Raw genomic sequence first — 14,848 nt, 5'->3', positions numbered from 1 at the left:
AAAAAACTTCTGAAATATATCATCATGCGGCGTGTAGAAATTCAACCAGCAGAAAGGCTGCTTTGATGTTTAGTGCTTCGGCCTTTGTTTTCAATGCAAGTGTTTTGGGGTTGTCCAAACTTTTCAGCAAACTGTTGGTTAGCCTCGACAGCAGAAGGGTGCCTCATTTCAGGAAGGAAGACCGCACGCATCAGGTTTTATTCGGTCGGCGTCGGTTTTTAGGTCCTCATTTTGACTAACGAAAATGTGCTATAGTGTTCTTTTCAAAAAGAGGAAGAGAATTCCTCTTTGGTCTATATATATATCATCAAAAGCATGTCATCTGATTCGTATTCAAATGAAAATGACACGTGTGTAACATGTTGACGAGTCAACTCACCGAGATATATAATTTACCATGCATTTGCAGTACATACACTCTTACTCACGACTCACATCCTGAATAACTGACAGGACACGGAGCTCATTTGAACTGAACTAACACGAGAAAGGAGCCGCCGCAACGTCAAAATGACACGAAACCAGCACAAAAATCATATCCCAGAGAATGATCTGCACTGATACCAAATAGAACACCGTGAGTGAATGCATAACTCAAAGTATAGCCGAATGGAATTTTGAACATCAGGAATTACTAAAGGGCAAAAGTGGATTCTAGCCACAGATACAACACGGACGACTAAATACATGCTCCGAGTTCAAAAAGGCAAACAAAGACGACCAATTTGAAAGGTCAAGTAACATTATTTTTCTGTTTTTGTGGAGAACATATCCATTGCCATCACATTATGGTGCTACCAGCCTACCATGCTACTGTCCCTCCGAAAGCGATGTGAGTGGTCATTCAAAAATTTCGAGAAAAAACTTTAGATAAATCATTTATATAATCAAGCCTCCTGCATAAAGTATAAAGAGAAAACTATAAATATTAGCTTTATGTTTATCCTTTTGCCCTCATAACAAATTTTCTATTTTGGGTCACCGATTCTAGACCAGATTTTTATAAGATATAATATGACATGTTAGATTGATTTTATATCCATGTTATCGGAACTCTCAAAGAACAACTGTATCATTTTCCCAGGGGTGGCAGGCCCTAACATGATCTGATGTTTTCTACCTTCCTGTTACCAACCAGTCCCAAAGAAAATACAGAGGCCCACATGCGTTTGATGCAAATTTTTAGCTGCTCTATTAACATCTGCCAGCTGGTATGACCACGATCCTTCCATTTCTGAAGGATGCTAAGAATGTAAGCAAACTGTGGTGAATTTGTCTTTTTTGTCTGGAAATCTAGATCAGATTCATCTAACAAATTATATGACATGATAGACCATTCCATGTCAATGTTGTCGGAATTTCCAATGAAGAATTGTACAATTTTTTCGAGGGGTGACAGGACCTGATATGTTCTCATGTTTCTACCTTCCTGTTATGTACCAAATAGACACAAAGAAAAAGACAGAGGCCCACATGCGCTCGATGCAAATTTAGCTGCTCTATTAACATCTGCCAGCTGGCATCACCTCCATCCTTCCATTTCTGAATGATCAAGAACGTAAGAAGATTGGGTGGTGAATTTGTCTTTTTTGTTTGGAAATCTATGCCAGATTCAAATAACAAATTATATGACATGATAGATTGATTCTATGTCAATATTGTTGGAATTTTCAACAAAGAATAGTATAATTTTTCATGGGGTGGCAGGACCTGAAATGTTCTCTCTACCTTCCTGTTATATACCAAAATGTCACAAAGAAAAGATAGAGGCCCACATGTATTCTGTGCATTTATTTTTCGAGAAACATGTTCTATGCAAAATTAGCTGATGTGTTAACATCAGCCAACTGGTATAGCCATCTGTGAATGATTATGAGAATGTAAGCGGATTAAGTGGTGAAAATGATGTTGTATAGAGCAGTAATCATATATTGTTGACACTGTCCACATTCCCCTTGTCAACAAAATAACCATCTTAAGAGAAATGCATATGTGACTTTCGACGAGCGTGCATGTAAGCATTGGTCGACGTGGCATGGAAGCACCGTAACAGGAGAAAACACCAGATTAATTCTCTGAGGGTGGAACCCAAGTGTAGCAATAAAAAGTAATTAACATGCTTATGGGCACTTGAACAGTATTGTATAACCATGATGCTCACCTCTAATGCACAATCCAGGGTTTAGCTTTCTTGAATTCAGAAAGATAAGCAGACTAGGCCAATTGAACAAAAAATTAGCTGTATGGCAAAATAAAAGTGTATTGCATATAAAAATGCGCTATATGGGGTGAGCTTTGGCTAGAGCATCCATCTAACGTTATGTCAATGCCGACGGTGAAGTCTTAGGACAAGAAGCACTAGTGCATAGCGGACGGTTAAAGCAATTAGATCACTGCACAACATTGTTTGAGATGGTTTGCGCATACACAACGCAGGCCTCCATAAGCGTAAGTGCACAGTGGACGGTTAAAGCGCGCTTATAATATCAAGAGAGACCGGGGTAGACCAAACTTGACATGGGAGGAGTCGTAAAGAGAGATCTGAAGGACTGGAATATCACCAAAGAACTAGCCATGGACAGGGGTGCGTGGAAGTTAGTTATCCACGTGCCAGAACCATGACTTGGTTTCAAGATCTTATGGGTTTCAACTCTAGCCTAACCCAACCTGGTTGTTGTGGTTGTTGTTGTTTGTTTCTTGTAAAACTAATGAACTCAGTATACCATTTTTTCCAGTTATTTTTATCCTGTTTTTGTGACCTTGATGGCCGAATTGAGGGTTTATATATCTGTAAAGTTGGGCGCGCCTCACGCCTTTAGTCTAAAAACATGTAGTTTGTCAGATATTTTCAAAAGAAAAACTTTCATATGTTTGTGTGAGATGTTTCTTCCTTTGATCCAGTATGACAATGCATCTAATGGCATAACACGTAATAAAGTTTGTTGTGACACCATAAATATTCTTTTTTTTAATAGTTGGTTGAACCATGGCTATCTACCGTTTATTCGTGTGGGGATACACGCTTTTCAGCATAGGCTACTGTAGCTCATCATATTTTTAATCCCACCTAGCACGCGAACGCAAAGCACAACACATGGTAAAATCGTTAAAAATACATTAGAAGAAAATCTGTATTTTGTTTGACATTGTATGTGTTCACGTCTTCTGTATGGGTGCAAAATTTTATGAATAAATGATCCATTTTGTGCTCTGGGAGATAAAAAAGCACAAAACCGGTGCTCTAAAAATGTAAATATTGGATACTACGCACTTTAATTAGACTTTGGATATTGTGCACTATACTCATTGAGTTCACAATGCTGTATGGATCTCGAGATACCAAAATCCGCATCCTGCGGTTTAGAGATATGGACCAGCTGAACCATGGGTCAGCAAACCCCCTCTCCATTTTTCTGCTCTGTGGCTGAAGTACAAATTTCTGATAGTAGCATATACGGTGGTTGAATACTATTTTTTGAGGTGTGCATGAATACGTCCATATGCGAGTGTCATGGTTCTTTTGTATCCATAGTACAAAATTCGATGTGTTGGTTCTTTTGTATTTGTCTTCTGTCTAGAGTTTTCTTGTAAAAATGATGAACTCATAGAACATTGCTACTATTAGTTTATCCTGTTTTGCTATCTTGATGGCCGGTTTGGGACTTCATATCTGTCAAGCTGGGCACGTCTTCCATCTAAAAACATGTTTCTGTGAGATATTTTTAAAAGAAAAACTTTCAAATGTGAGTGTGAGATGTTTCTTTGGTCCAGTATGACAATGCATCTGATGGTAAAACATGTAATAGAGTTTTGCTGTCACACCGTAAGCATTTTACCCGCGGCTAAAGTACAAATTTCTGCTTGTAGCATATACGGTGGCTGAATACATTTTTTTTGGGAGGTCTGGTCGAATAATTTTGCTAGTCATATTCTAGTGCTTGGTAGAAAATGAGACAAACTCACCAATACTAAATTTGTAATATTGGATCTAATATTACTGCCATTCCAAGAAGCAAAGGCAGAAAAGCTAAGAATTGCTCACCGAGGTTACAGAAGAACCAGCCATGGGTTCTCACACTGAGGTTACTGAAGAAGCAGTCATCGTCGATTTCTTTTCTTTCCCCTGGCCTTGGCCCTCTTCTGCCTCGCCTCCTCTTTCTGCCTCTCAGCCTCCTCCCTCTCAAACTTCTCACTCTCCCTCTTCTGCAAGAAGTCCTGCACCGCCAGATAGATCACCTGCATTTCCAGCAAAAACACGAACCAGAAAATACCTACGAAATCAGCACCGAAATCCAAAAATAACACTGTCCATCAACGCAATTCGCCACCATTCATTATTTATTTTTCGAAACAGAGGCAAAAGCTTTGCCTTTTTCATTAATTAAGAAGAAGATAGCTGCCCAGTTAATTGCCGGAAAACTGAGCGAAAACCGATACATCGAGGGCCAAGCCCACACTAGAACTCAAACACCTAACGCCCGACACCGCGGATGACGCCTCGCAACAAGCCAACCCGCGAAACCTCATGCGAACTACTCCCAAAATAAAAAATACCGTAGAAGAGGAAACAAAGCGGCGACTAACATGTTGCAGAGTTGACCCTCACGGCGGCACATACCACCTGGTTGGCATGTTTGGTCTGCTCCGCTTTGACAAGGCGAATCAATCCCTGGGTGATCGCAGGCATGGCAATGAGGCATTTGATCAGCTCGGTTAAGTCATGCAAAGTGTCACCTTCATCAATCGCGAAAGCGCAGCCTTTTGCAACAGCCTGTACTTCATCGGAGATAGAACTAGCTAGGCTGATCTCAGTGGTCACCACCGGAGCAACTAACCCCAAGGTCAGCGGCTGCATGGTGTTGCCAATGTCCTCAGTACCTTGGTCCCTGTGGTTTGCCACCAGCGCCGCCTGCGTCGTCGGCAGCGACCCCTGCAGACCAACTGATGCCTCCGCCCGCTCCAGTAAGCTGGTTGCACGTGCCAACCACAAGCACAAAGAGTCCTCAAGCTTATGCAATGGACGGAGCGCCAGCTCCATCATGACCTGAGGATCAGAACCACTCGAGGCAAGCAAGGATTCAGAAGATTTTGCCACAACCTCATGATCAGAACTACCTCCACTAGAAGCTTCAGAAAACCTCACAGACTCGAGAACTTCAGCATGCACTACAGGAGCAACAACGGAAGCCCAAGAGCGGCTATCAGAGGACGGACATGGCGGAGCTGGAAAGGCACGCGCACAGCGGCGAGGAGCTCTGACGGAGGAGAGGCGAAGGCAACAATCCCTCTCACGGTGCCCAGAGCGGAGACATGTGAGGCATCGAATCGGATCGCGGCAAAAGGCGGCCTTGTGGTCCGGAGCCAAGCAGCGGAAACATCGACCATAGGTTCTCCGTCTGAAGGCCGCAGCTTGCACAAGCTTTGCAGATTGAGAAGCATGGTCACAACGCACATTGCCACGGGGACGACCCTTTCGTCCTACGAAAATCCAAGGACCTTCCCCAGGCTGAGCATCCACGGCCTGCGCTGTATCACAAGAAGACGGCACGGAAAAGCAAGAAGCTGATGACACACAATCCACAGCAGCATTCGTCGCCAGCGGCGCCAGCTCCCCCATCATTGCAGCGCCGGAAGTGCGGCCTTCGGCGACGGTCAGCGGCGTGCACGGCACGAACTCAGCATCTTCACCCGGCGACGACTGCGTAACCAAGGCAGCAACTTCGGCCCCATCCCCAACATCGGGGCAAGGCAGGATCTGCACACAGGGGACGACGCCATGTGTGGCCGCCGGATGCAACAGCAGAGCCAACTCCACCTCCTTCTCACCAACAACGGCTGTGCAGCCACTCTTGGCCCCAAGCAGAACCTCCGTCACATCTGCAGGAGCAGGGCTCCGGTCAGCCGGAGGCGACAGGGAGACGGAATCCAGATCCGCCTGATCTGGATCGAGCTAGGGGAGCCCAACTTTGGGGGACGCCCGAGGCTCCGGCGGCTCAGTGGAGACGGAGCCGACAATGGAGGCGGGGGCGGCGGGCGGCGGAGCCGGAGTGGTCGTCGACGCAGCCTTGGAGCAGCGCAAGCGGTTGATCTGGACCTCCCTCTGACCTCCATTCTCCGCTCGAATCCTACAGGCAGGGGGCGAGGGAGTACGCGAGGCGCTGAGAGGGTGGCCGGCGGGGCCGGGGTGGCCGCCGCCGGTGAGGGCTGGTGGAGGGGCGCAGGGTCGGGGTCGGGGGAGCGAGCCGTTGCTGCTCCCATCTTTTCCTCGGCGTCGTGGTTTATCAAAAAGAATTCGGCCACGTAGTTCCCACCATTCATTATTCAAGGGGGAGCGAACTGATTCGACAGACAACAAAGAACAGACGCGTCACGCACCCCGATTGTGAGGAGGGAGAGCCCGACGAACGAGACCGTGAGCAGCACCGACACCACGGTGGCGGTGATGCTGTCGTCGTCGGCGGCCACCCTCATCATGGCCTCGGTCTGCTCCACCTCTTCGATGGCGGCGGCAGGCGGGCGCAGCCTCCTGGCGAGGCGCAAGCGCCCGGTGCCTGCCCCGGCATTCCTACCACGGCGCGGAGCAGCGACGCACCTCGAGAAGAGCGCTGGCCTGGGTATCGCGGGTGGCGCGAGAGGGAGGGGAGAGAGGGAGCACGCTGCCGCCATTATCTTCCCGTCCCTCGCGCCAGCGGAAGGAAAGGGCATGCAAATGAACGGTCGGAACGAACGGGGAAATGGATGGGCCAATCTGGCGCTCAATGGGCCCGTACCGGGCAGAGTGGATGGGCCGAGGCCTGCCGTGTCGCGCGCCGAGCGGCCGAGAGAATTCCAGAGAAATCCATCCCCATCCAGACGAAGGAAACCGATGAGGACGCCACCGCTGTGCCGCGCGGCCGGACCCGTCCGCATTCGCCTCGCCAGTTTGTCTCTGACACGCACTCGAGGAAGAGAAAGCCAACGAACGAGCGCTCACCGCACCGCACTCGACTAACCGCGACACCGCAGCCCGGTGGTGGTTCCGCCTCGCTTCGCCGGCGGCGTCGTGGGATTGTGATTCGGGAGCGGGAGAGGTCCGGGATGGCCGGGGATCGGATGAGCTGGGCGAGGCTGCTCAAATGGAGCCTCTCCTACATGGACGGCGCGCGGCCTTCGCGCGACATCAGGTGGGGCGAAGGGAAAATGGAGGCTTTATGTCTTCTGCTGTTTTCATTTGGACTGCGGCTGAGGCAAGCGTGTGGTGTGCTGTGTTGTGCAGTGAGGAGGAGCGGAGGTGGCTGGCGGAGGCGGTGGAGCGGCACATGGCGGAGGACGTGGTGGGCCGTCTGAGGGAGATCGCGCTGCTGATGAGAACCCCGCTCTCCGTCCTGGAGGCGCAGGGCATCACGCCCGAGGACATCGAAGGTACGGATCAGTCGTCGAGGATGAACGGTGGTCGATTGGTAGTATTAGCTTGGATTGTAGAGTTTTGATGATAGAGTAAGGATGATGGATGTGTGGAATTGTGGTGCTAACCATTTGCCCACCCTTGAAAAGACTGGAATATGCATGGTTCTGAACAATTTAGGTGAAACATATGCGATTCTGAATATTCCCAGCATTCTGAATATTCTGTAATTCGCAACATTGCGATTGGTATTCGTAATTCACACTTGCCGGTTGGCGACAGTGGATTTGTAGTATTAGAGTGGATTTGAGAATTTGGATAAACTGAGGATGCTGGATGCGTGGAATAGTGGTAACAATTTGCCCGCCCTTAGAAAGATTGGAATATGATTATTTTGAACAATTTTTAGGTGAAACATATGCGGCAGTTAGGAATGTTCCAGCATTCTGAATATTCTGTAATCCGTAACATTGCGATTGGTATTCATAATTCACCAAAGCTTTTCAGGTCAACGGGAATAAAACCCTTTGTCTCGTCCTTCAAAATGTTAGGCCTCTTTTGAAGATTGTCATTTGTTATAATCTTATCTTAGCCCAATAACACTAGTATTTTTGTTTGCCCTTGATTGGTGCTGATTAATTACTTGTGACCGTTGCAGATTTGCTCGCAGAGCTGCAAGTACATGTCGAGTCTATCGACATAGCAAATGGTATGTCTGATCATTGTTATATTTTTACATTCCTTGCTACTCATGGAATACCATGGTCCAACTATGGTGTATGAATTGGCTTAGCATGGGAGGCATAAGTCATATCCTTTTGACGTCCTCTTGGGATACTCACGCAGCCACGCAGAGATCTCAGTCAAGCAATGTCCTTACACAACATTTTTTACTATTCTAATTTCTAAACAATTGAAGTCCCAGTGTCCACTGAACTTTCTGATTTCCGCAACTCATCCTTAGTACTCCACTGCTACGGGTTAGTGATCGTGAAAGCACTAAAGTTCTGCAGATGTATTGTTGTTATTATTATTATTGCATTTCTGTGACGTGAACTCGGATTTATTACCTTGAGTTGAACCTACAGTTCCATCTGTAGGAAACAAAGGTAGCACTTGGAAGACATACTTTACTGGTGTCAAACTGAAAACATTCACGTCACTGGATGATTCAAAGGGATATGTAGTTTCTCTTGAGGTGGCTAAACAAATGGATGGAGGCAACTGTAGTGGGTTTTGCCAATAAAACACTGCTCTTCAGGTGAATTCTCAGCTTCCCCTTCCACTATGCTAGTATTACAACTTCCAAGGGGAGCTGATCTGTTAGGGTCCAAAAGATTGTTGCGTGCCCAGAATTGTTTGATGAATGAATAGATCGATAACAAGCTTGAAATGCAGAAACAAGGGTCATGCAATCACCAAAGCATTGTGAATATATTGCCTGTGTGAGCTTTTCAGTTATGATTACAGGTCGTTGTTTATTGATTTCCCCGTTTGTTCCTCTGGTATGCTAGATCTGCATTCTGTTGGTGGCTTGGTTCCAGTTATTAGGTACCTCAGAAATACTAATGCACGCATCCGAGCCAAAGCAGCTGATGTGGTAACAACGGTTGTTCAAAACAATCCGACTAGCCAGCAGCTGGTCATGGAAGCTAGTGGTTTTGAGCCACTTGTATCCAATTTTACATCAGATCCTGATCTCACTGCACGCATAAAGGCTCTTGGTGCACTATCCTGTAAGTAGTTTCCTCTTTCTGTTCAGATGCTGTACCCAATATGTGTCTGTTAAGTTTCTGGTTTGACAATTCGCTCTCATCATGTTCAGCCTTGATTCGGAACAACAAACCAGGAGTTGCTGCATTTCGTCTAGCCAATGGATATGCAGGACTGAGAGACGCCTTAAATACAGAGAGTGCAAGGTTTCAGAGGTAACATAATTGATCTAGCCTGAGTATATTCGCCAAATGTCCCGCTAGCATGCTTGTGACAGACACGTGTCTTCTCTGACAGGAAAGCACTAAGCCTGACTCACTATCTGCTCAGTGAAAGCCATTCCGATTGCTCGGTATTTGCACAGCTAGGATTTCCTCGTCTTATGATGCGTTTGGTATCCAGTGATGACTCTGGTGTTCGAGAAGCGGCATTAGGAGGCCTGCTTGAGCTTGCAAAGGACACAACACTGGGGAATAGGAGTTTACTAGCAGAGCAGGACAGGCTACGACGGCTTCTCTGGGGGCGTATACAGAGCATAAGGATGATGGCTCCTGAAGATCTTGATGCTGCACGAGAGGAAAGGCAACTCGTTGACTCATTGTGGATTGCATGCTACCATGAGCCATCCACACTTCACCGGGAAGGATTTGTCGTTCTGCCTGGAGAGGAATCTTTTGAACAACCTCCTGATGTGGCTGGTAGATTCTTCGAGCCACTGCGCCGAGCTCCATTGCAGAGGGCACCTCCTAGTCCTGATGAGAGATCAGATCCAGGAAATGGAACTGCGGGAGGAATTATGCTGCTTCTAGGTCCAGCACCAGGTAACTCAGAGTAATTGATCAAATTGATCATCCTGAACTGGGCACCTACGTGAAGAGGAGAGACTAGGCGTTTGATGTCCTTTATCTATAGCTAGAAATGTCAGGGCTAGTTCTATCAACTGTGTAATTCGAGTCAATAATCCGAGTCTGAAGTGGTATCTTGTTGTTGAGTGTTGTGTATAATTTGCAGTCTGCAATAATGTCACCCTATGCTCGAGTATGTGTATGTAATTGTAATGTGTTGTCTAAATATTGACAGTCGTATGTACTAATATGAACCATAATTACAAATAAATATTGCAGAAGTCATTATGTAGGTTTTGTGGAAAGGAGGTGACGGAGCGAATGAACTAACCAGAGCTCGACATTGCACATGCTGCTGCTATTCTTCCCACGCCATGATCACATAATTGTGCTACTGCTCGACAGTGCACATGATGTTAGAGCATTATTAGTAGAGCCCTCAAACCCCTAAAAATAACTGCTTTTTTACAGTTTTCGTCGAAAAAAAGCCATAGACTAGAACCCCTTAACCCTCAAACCCTCAAATTTTTTTAAAGGTCCAATCCTTAAACCCTTTCCCAATCCTCAAAAGTAAGGGTTGGGGAGCAAAACCTATCCCAACCCTCATTTGGCGGTTATACTCGCGCGGGAGGGAAAAATCCTCCCAACTCCCGCGTCCACGCTCGCGACCGCCGCTGCTAGTCGCCCCCGTCGCCGGCGGCCACCCCGTCAACCTCCCGCGCGCAACGACAACGTCGTTCATGGAGAATATTCCGTTATAAGGGTTGGGTTTAAAAGTTCTAATCTTTGTCTCTGTTTTTCAATTCGTAAAAGTGCATAAAAAATTTATTTCTGGACCCTTAAAATGCTAGTGAAGGTTTGAGGGTTCTACTAGTAATGCTCTTAGCCTGCTTATCGTTGCCATAGCTAGGACGTCTCTAGCCAGCTGCAACCGTCAAGCTTCTTCAGCCGCCGTCTCTTCACCAACCTTTTGATCTTGAGAACGTCGTTCTGCTTGCCAGCATCTGCCAGCGCGCCCGAGAGCAGCACGTAGCTCGCAGCGTTTTCTGGCTCGACGGTGCGCACGCGGGACGCCGCCAGCTCCGCGAGCTCGACGTTCCCGTGACTCCGGCAGGCACCGAGCAGCGCCCCCCAGACGAAGCAGTCGGGCTCCACGGGCATCGCCCTGATGAAATCGTGCGCCTCGACGAGCCTCCCGGCTCGGCCCAGCAAATGCACCATGCAGGCGTAGTGCTCCAGCCTCGGCACGATGCCGCGCTCATCTCGCATGCGCTGGTACAATGCCTTCCCGGCCTCGACCATGCCACCGTAGCTGCAAGCCGTCAGAACGGCGGTGAACGTCAGGTGGTCCGGCGTCGCTTCTTCGCCCAGCATCCGGTCGAAGAGGCTGACTGCTTCCCGGCAGTGGCCGGAATTCGCCAGCCCGAAGATCATGGAATTCCATGTCACGGTGCTCCTTTCTGCCATTTTGTCGAACAAGCGGCACGCTTCGTGCACAAGCCCGGACTTGGCGTACATGTCGACGAGCGCGCTGCTCACCGTGAGCTCCTGCTCGACACCGGTCACGACAGCGTAGCCGTGGACCTCCTTCCCATGCTTTGTGTCACCGACTCCGGCAAATGCTGGCAAGATGCTACTAAGCGTGGCCGAGCTTGGCAGGACACGGGCGCCACCGGCCACCATTTCCCGGAACAGGGTTCGCGCTCTGCCGTACTGGAAGTTCAGCACCGAGCCAGAGACGAGCGTCGTCCATGTCACCACATCTGGCTGGAACCCGTCCTCTTGCATGGCGCCGACCAGATCGCTGGCCATTCTGCCATCGCCGGCCATGGCAAAGCCCGACACGGCAGCATTCCAGGTGACCAGATCGGGGCTCAGGCCGAGGCCCCGCATCTTGACAGCCAGCGCCAGCGCGTGCTCTGGAAGCCCGTGCCGCGCGTAGCCCGCGAGCAGCGCGTTCCAGACGACGAGGTCTCTCGCCGGCATTTCATCGAACACCTTGCGGGCGCTTGGAATGAGGCCGCACTTGGCGTACATGTCGAGCAGCGCGGTCGCGACGACTTTGTCCGAGGCGAGGGCGGGGCGCGTGAGCACGAGCGCGTGGATGAGGCGGCCGGAGGCAGCGTCGGCGAGGTGCGCGCAGGCGCGGAGGGCGGTCGGCACGGAAGCAGGGTAGGGGTCCACCGTGCCGGCGATGCTGGCCTGGAGGCTCAGGCGGGTGAAAAAGAGATGGAGCGCGTGGCCGTGGCGACCTTGCCGGGAAGAGCTGGCGAGCTGCTTCATCCATGAGCTAGTTTCGGCTCCGCGCATTTGCTTGCCGACTCGAAGGCCCTCTCCACAGCTCCACTTCCAAAGTTGGCGAAGTTGTAGTTGAAAACTGCGGAGCAGCTATTTCCTGAATTTCGTGGAGCTGGTGGAATTCCGAACAGCCTGAAATACACACTCGTACTTCCAGACTGCGGAGTCTTAAAGGTAGTTCAGTAGCAAATGCAGATTGTGGTATGTATCAGTGGCATCTGAAATGATTGTGCTGGGTTTGTGGTTCGTGAATGATAGGTATGGTTTTCTCCTCCAAAGTTCTAGTCGTGTGATGGTGCCAGAGCTGGAGTTTGATGGCGTGTTCGGGTGATGTCATTGTTTGATTTGTTCAACGGTAATGTTTTTGCCATTGATGAGCTAACTTGGAGCTCCGCAAAGTTGCATATCAGCGATAGAGCCGCATCGAGCTTGGTGTGAAGGTGATCCGTCATTTTTTTCCTTTGGTTACTTTTGTGGTGGTGTCAGAGGGAAGTGACAGGCATTGATGTCAAGCTTAGATGATTCTTCGGTCTTGATTGTAATTTTACTTCTTGACTAATATTTCTTTGTGCAAAGGCTAGCATTTTATTGTCTTTTTTGTTTTTTTAAGTCGGTATATAAATGGCTTGTACTATCATCCTATGATATAATGAAACACGTATTACTAAGAAAGAAAGAAAATCAACAACTTTATTTTAAAGCATAATCGTCTTATTAGGGTTTTGGACCTCGGAAAATCTCTCCAACAACTACCCTTGTCGATTGGCGATATGCCGGTGACTGACATCTTGTCGTCTTCCTCCTCCTTCGGATCTCCCTCGAATGATCTCCTCCCTAATTCCCCCTCTTCCTGATCTCTTCCCCAGTTCTCCTTCTCCCGCTCTCTCCCTTCCGATTCCTCCCCCATATCGTTGCTTCTATACTCACCTAGACTGGCCTTCCTTCCCTATATTTTCTGAAGGGCCTTCCTTCTCTATTTGGGTTGTTGCTTGCCGATTTCGCTTATCCCAGCGGCAGCGGCTGATCCCCACATTCGCCCACCTCACATATGCTCTTCTCTCGTATTTGCCTTCCCGCTTACGCTGGCCCCTATTCCCACCCTGCCACTCGTCTCTGGTTTCTCTCCCTTCTTGATCGGGCCATTCCATCGTCCCCTACCCTCTCCACACCATATCAGTCGCTCCCGGCAGTCTCTTCTAGCACTGGTTGCCGGATTGCCCCTCTACGATGGTCCCGTATGTGTTGAAGGTCACACTGGGAGAATCTTTCAATCTCTAATTGAGAAGTGACACTGGGCTCTTACCTGCCACCGGCACCATGAAGATGATCTCATGGAATTGTCGGGGTATGGGGTGGGGACTCCGCAATGAGTGTATGTCGTTCCTGGCAAACCTCATCCACTCCACATTGGCACTGGTAATTTTTACTTCAAAAATTAAATCCTCTAAAGTTTCCTCCAATGATCTTATAAACTGTTTTGATATCTTCGATAGCATTGTAGTTCCTTCAAGGGGATCTTTTGGAGGATTATGGCTGATGTGGAATGATGAGCTGAATGTCTATGTGGATAGTGCCTCATTTTATGCTATCTTAGCAAATGTAGTTCATATAGCCACGGGTATTGAGTTTGGTTTTGTATGTATCTGTGGAGACCCATACCACTGCCAGACTAATGTAATATGGGAGCGGTTGAGAATTTTGTGCATGATGACCTATGTAAAGCCTATGATATGTATGGGAGACCTTAACGATATCATGTATGATGTAGATAAATGTAATGTCAACGTAAGTTATTACCGTATGACTGCTTTCCACACTTTGGTGAAGAACCGTGGTCTCTTTGACATCAGTTACAGCAGTCCGACTTATACTTGGCGCACTAGACAACATACTTTCAATCCTCTTTACCAACATTTAGACCGTTATCTTATTAATTCTGATTGGTGTGTTGTTTGCCCTAACACGAAAGCGCTTAATTTTCCGATTATTTTGAGTGACCATGCTCCTATTATATGGCAGTTTCGTAGGCCGAAACAATCGTTTAAGTTTGAGAATTGGTGTTTAATGAAGAGTGATTTTCAGGCTCATGCCAAAGCAGCTTGGAATATCAACAGGAATGCACCGTTTTGTGTTATGACTAATGCTTTTGCTCTATATTAGAGAAAATTGACATGCTACAACAAAGAGAATTGTCGTGTTGTAGCACAAAAGTTGTCATGCTACATGATGCAAAAAAAAGATTCAAAAAGGGATTCCATGTATAAAAGCCTAATACAGGAGTTGCCATGCTCTAGATAAAATTAAAGTAAAAGTGCCACTACTTCAGGATTTCCATCTATAGACAACACATGAAGTTGTCATCTGAATGAGATTTGGAGGGAGAGAGTAAGCAGCGATGCGGAAGGAGAAGGGATTGATCGGTTTGAGCTGTCGCGCGAGGGGAAAATGAAGCAAATGGTTTGCGCCACAGGGGTCACCATGTCGTGGATCGACACACCACGATGTGTCGCGCCAAGAACATTCCCAGAGAACGAGAACGTTCGTTCATTATGATTTCCGAAAGTGAATGTCTTATAGAGTTATGCTTGTTTTGTTTCATAGATAATTG

The 14,848-nt window shown here is 47.8% G+C and overlaps 3 protein-coding genes across 4 annotated transcripts; 1 reads left to right on the top strand and 2 right to left on the bottom strand.

Moving 5' to 3' along the window:
• Nucleotides 1–302: 302 nt before the first annotated feature.
• LOC125552173 lies at nt 303–6,724 on the bottom strand. 2 transcript variants are annotated; one of them, XM_048715654.1, is made up of 3 exons: nt 6,376–6,724; nt 4,043–4,236; nt 303–557 (listed from the first exon to the last, which is right to left on the bottom strand). In XM_048715654.1, the coding sequence occupies exons 1-2, from the start codon at nt 6,703–6,705 to the stop codon at nt 4,099–4,101; spliced, it is 468 nt and encodes a 155-aa protein (XP_048571611.1). In that variant the 5' UTR covers nt 6,706–6,724; the 3' UTR covers nt 303–557; nt 4,043–4,098. The 2 variants fall into 2 exon arrangements, with proteins under 2 accessions (XP_048571611.1, XP_048571610.1); XM_048715653.1 differs by having other exon boundaries at nt 303–552; nt 6,376–6,723.
• A 136-nt stretch (nt 6,725–6,860) lies between these two features.
• On the top strand, nt 6,861–10,230 carry LOC125552171 (hsp70 nucleotide exchange factor FES1-like). Its single transcript, XM_048715651.1, has 6 exons — nt 6,861–7,163; nt 7,256–7,401; nt 8,043–8,093; nt 8,899–9,120; nt 9,210–9,312; nt 9,395–10,230. The coding sequence occupies exons 1-6, from the start codon at nt 7,078–7,080 to the stop codon at nt 9,930–9,932; spliced, it is 1,146 nt and encodes a 381-aa protein (XP_048571608.1). The 5' UTR covers nt 6,861–7,077; the 3' UTR covers nt 9,933–10,230.
• Nucleotides 10,231–10,355: 125 nt separating this feature from the next.
• LOC125552172 (pentatricopeptide repeat-containing protein At5g59600-like) lies at nt 10,356–12,335 on the bottom strand. The gene has a single exon (XM_048715652.1). The coding sequence runs from the start codon at nt 12,250–12,252 to the stop codon at nt 10,849–10,851; it is 1,404 nt and encodes a 467-aa protein (XP_048571609.1). The 5' UTR covers nt 12,253–12,335; the 3' UTR covers nt 10,356–10,848.
• Between the last annotated feature and the right edge of the window lie 2,513 nt (nt 12,336–14,848).

This window comes from Triticum urartu, chromosome 4 (assembly GCF_003073215.2).
Source record: "Triticum urartu cultivar G1812 chromosome 4, Tu2.1, whole genome shotgun sequence".
Taxonomy (NCBI): Eukaryota; Viridiplantae; Streptophyta; class Magnoliopsida; order Poales; family Poaceae; genus Triticum; species Triticum urartu.
The sequence above is the reverse complement of the archived record's forward strand: the minus strand, read 5'-3'. Positions and strand labels throughout refer to the sequence as shown.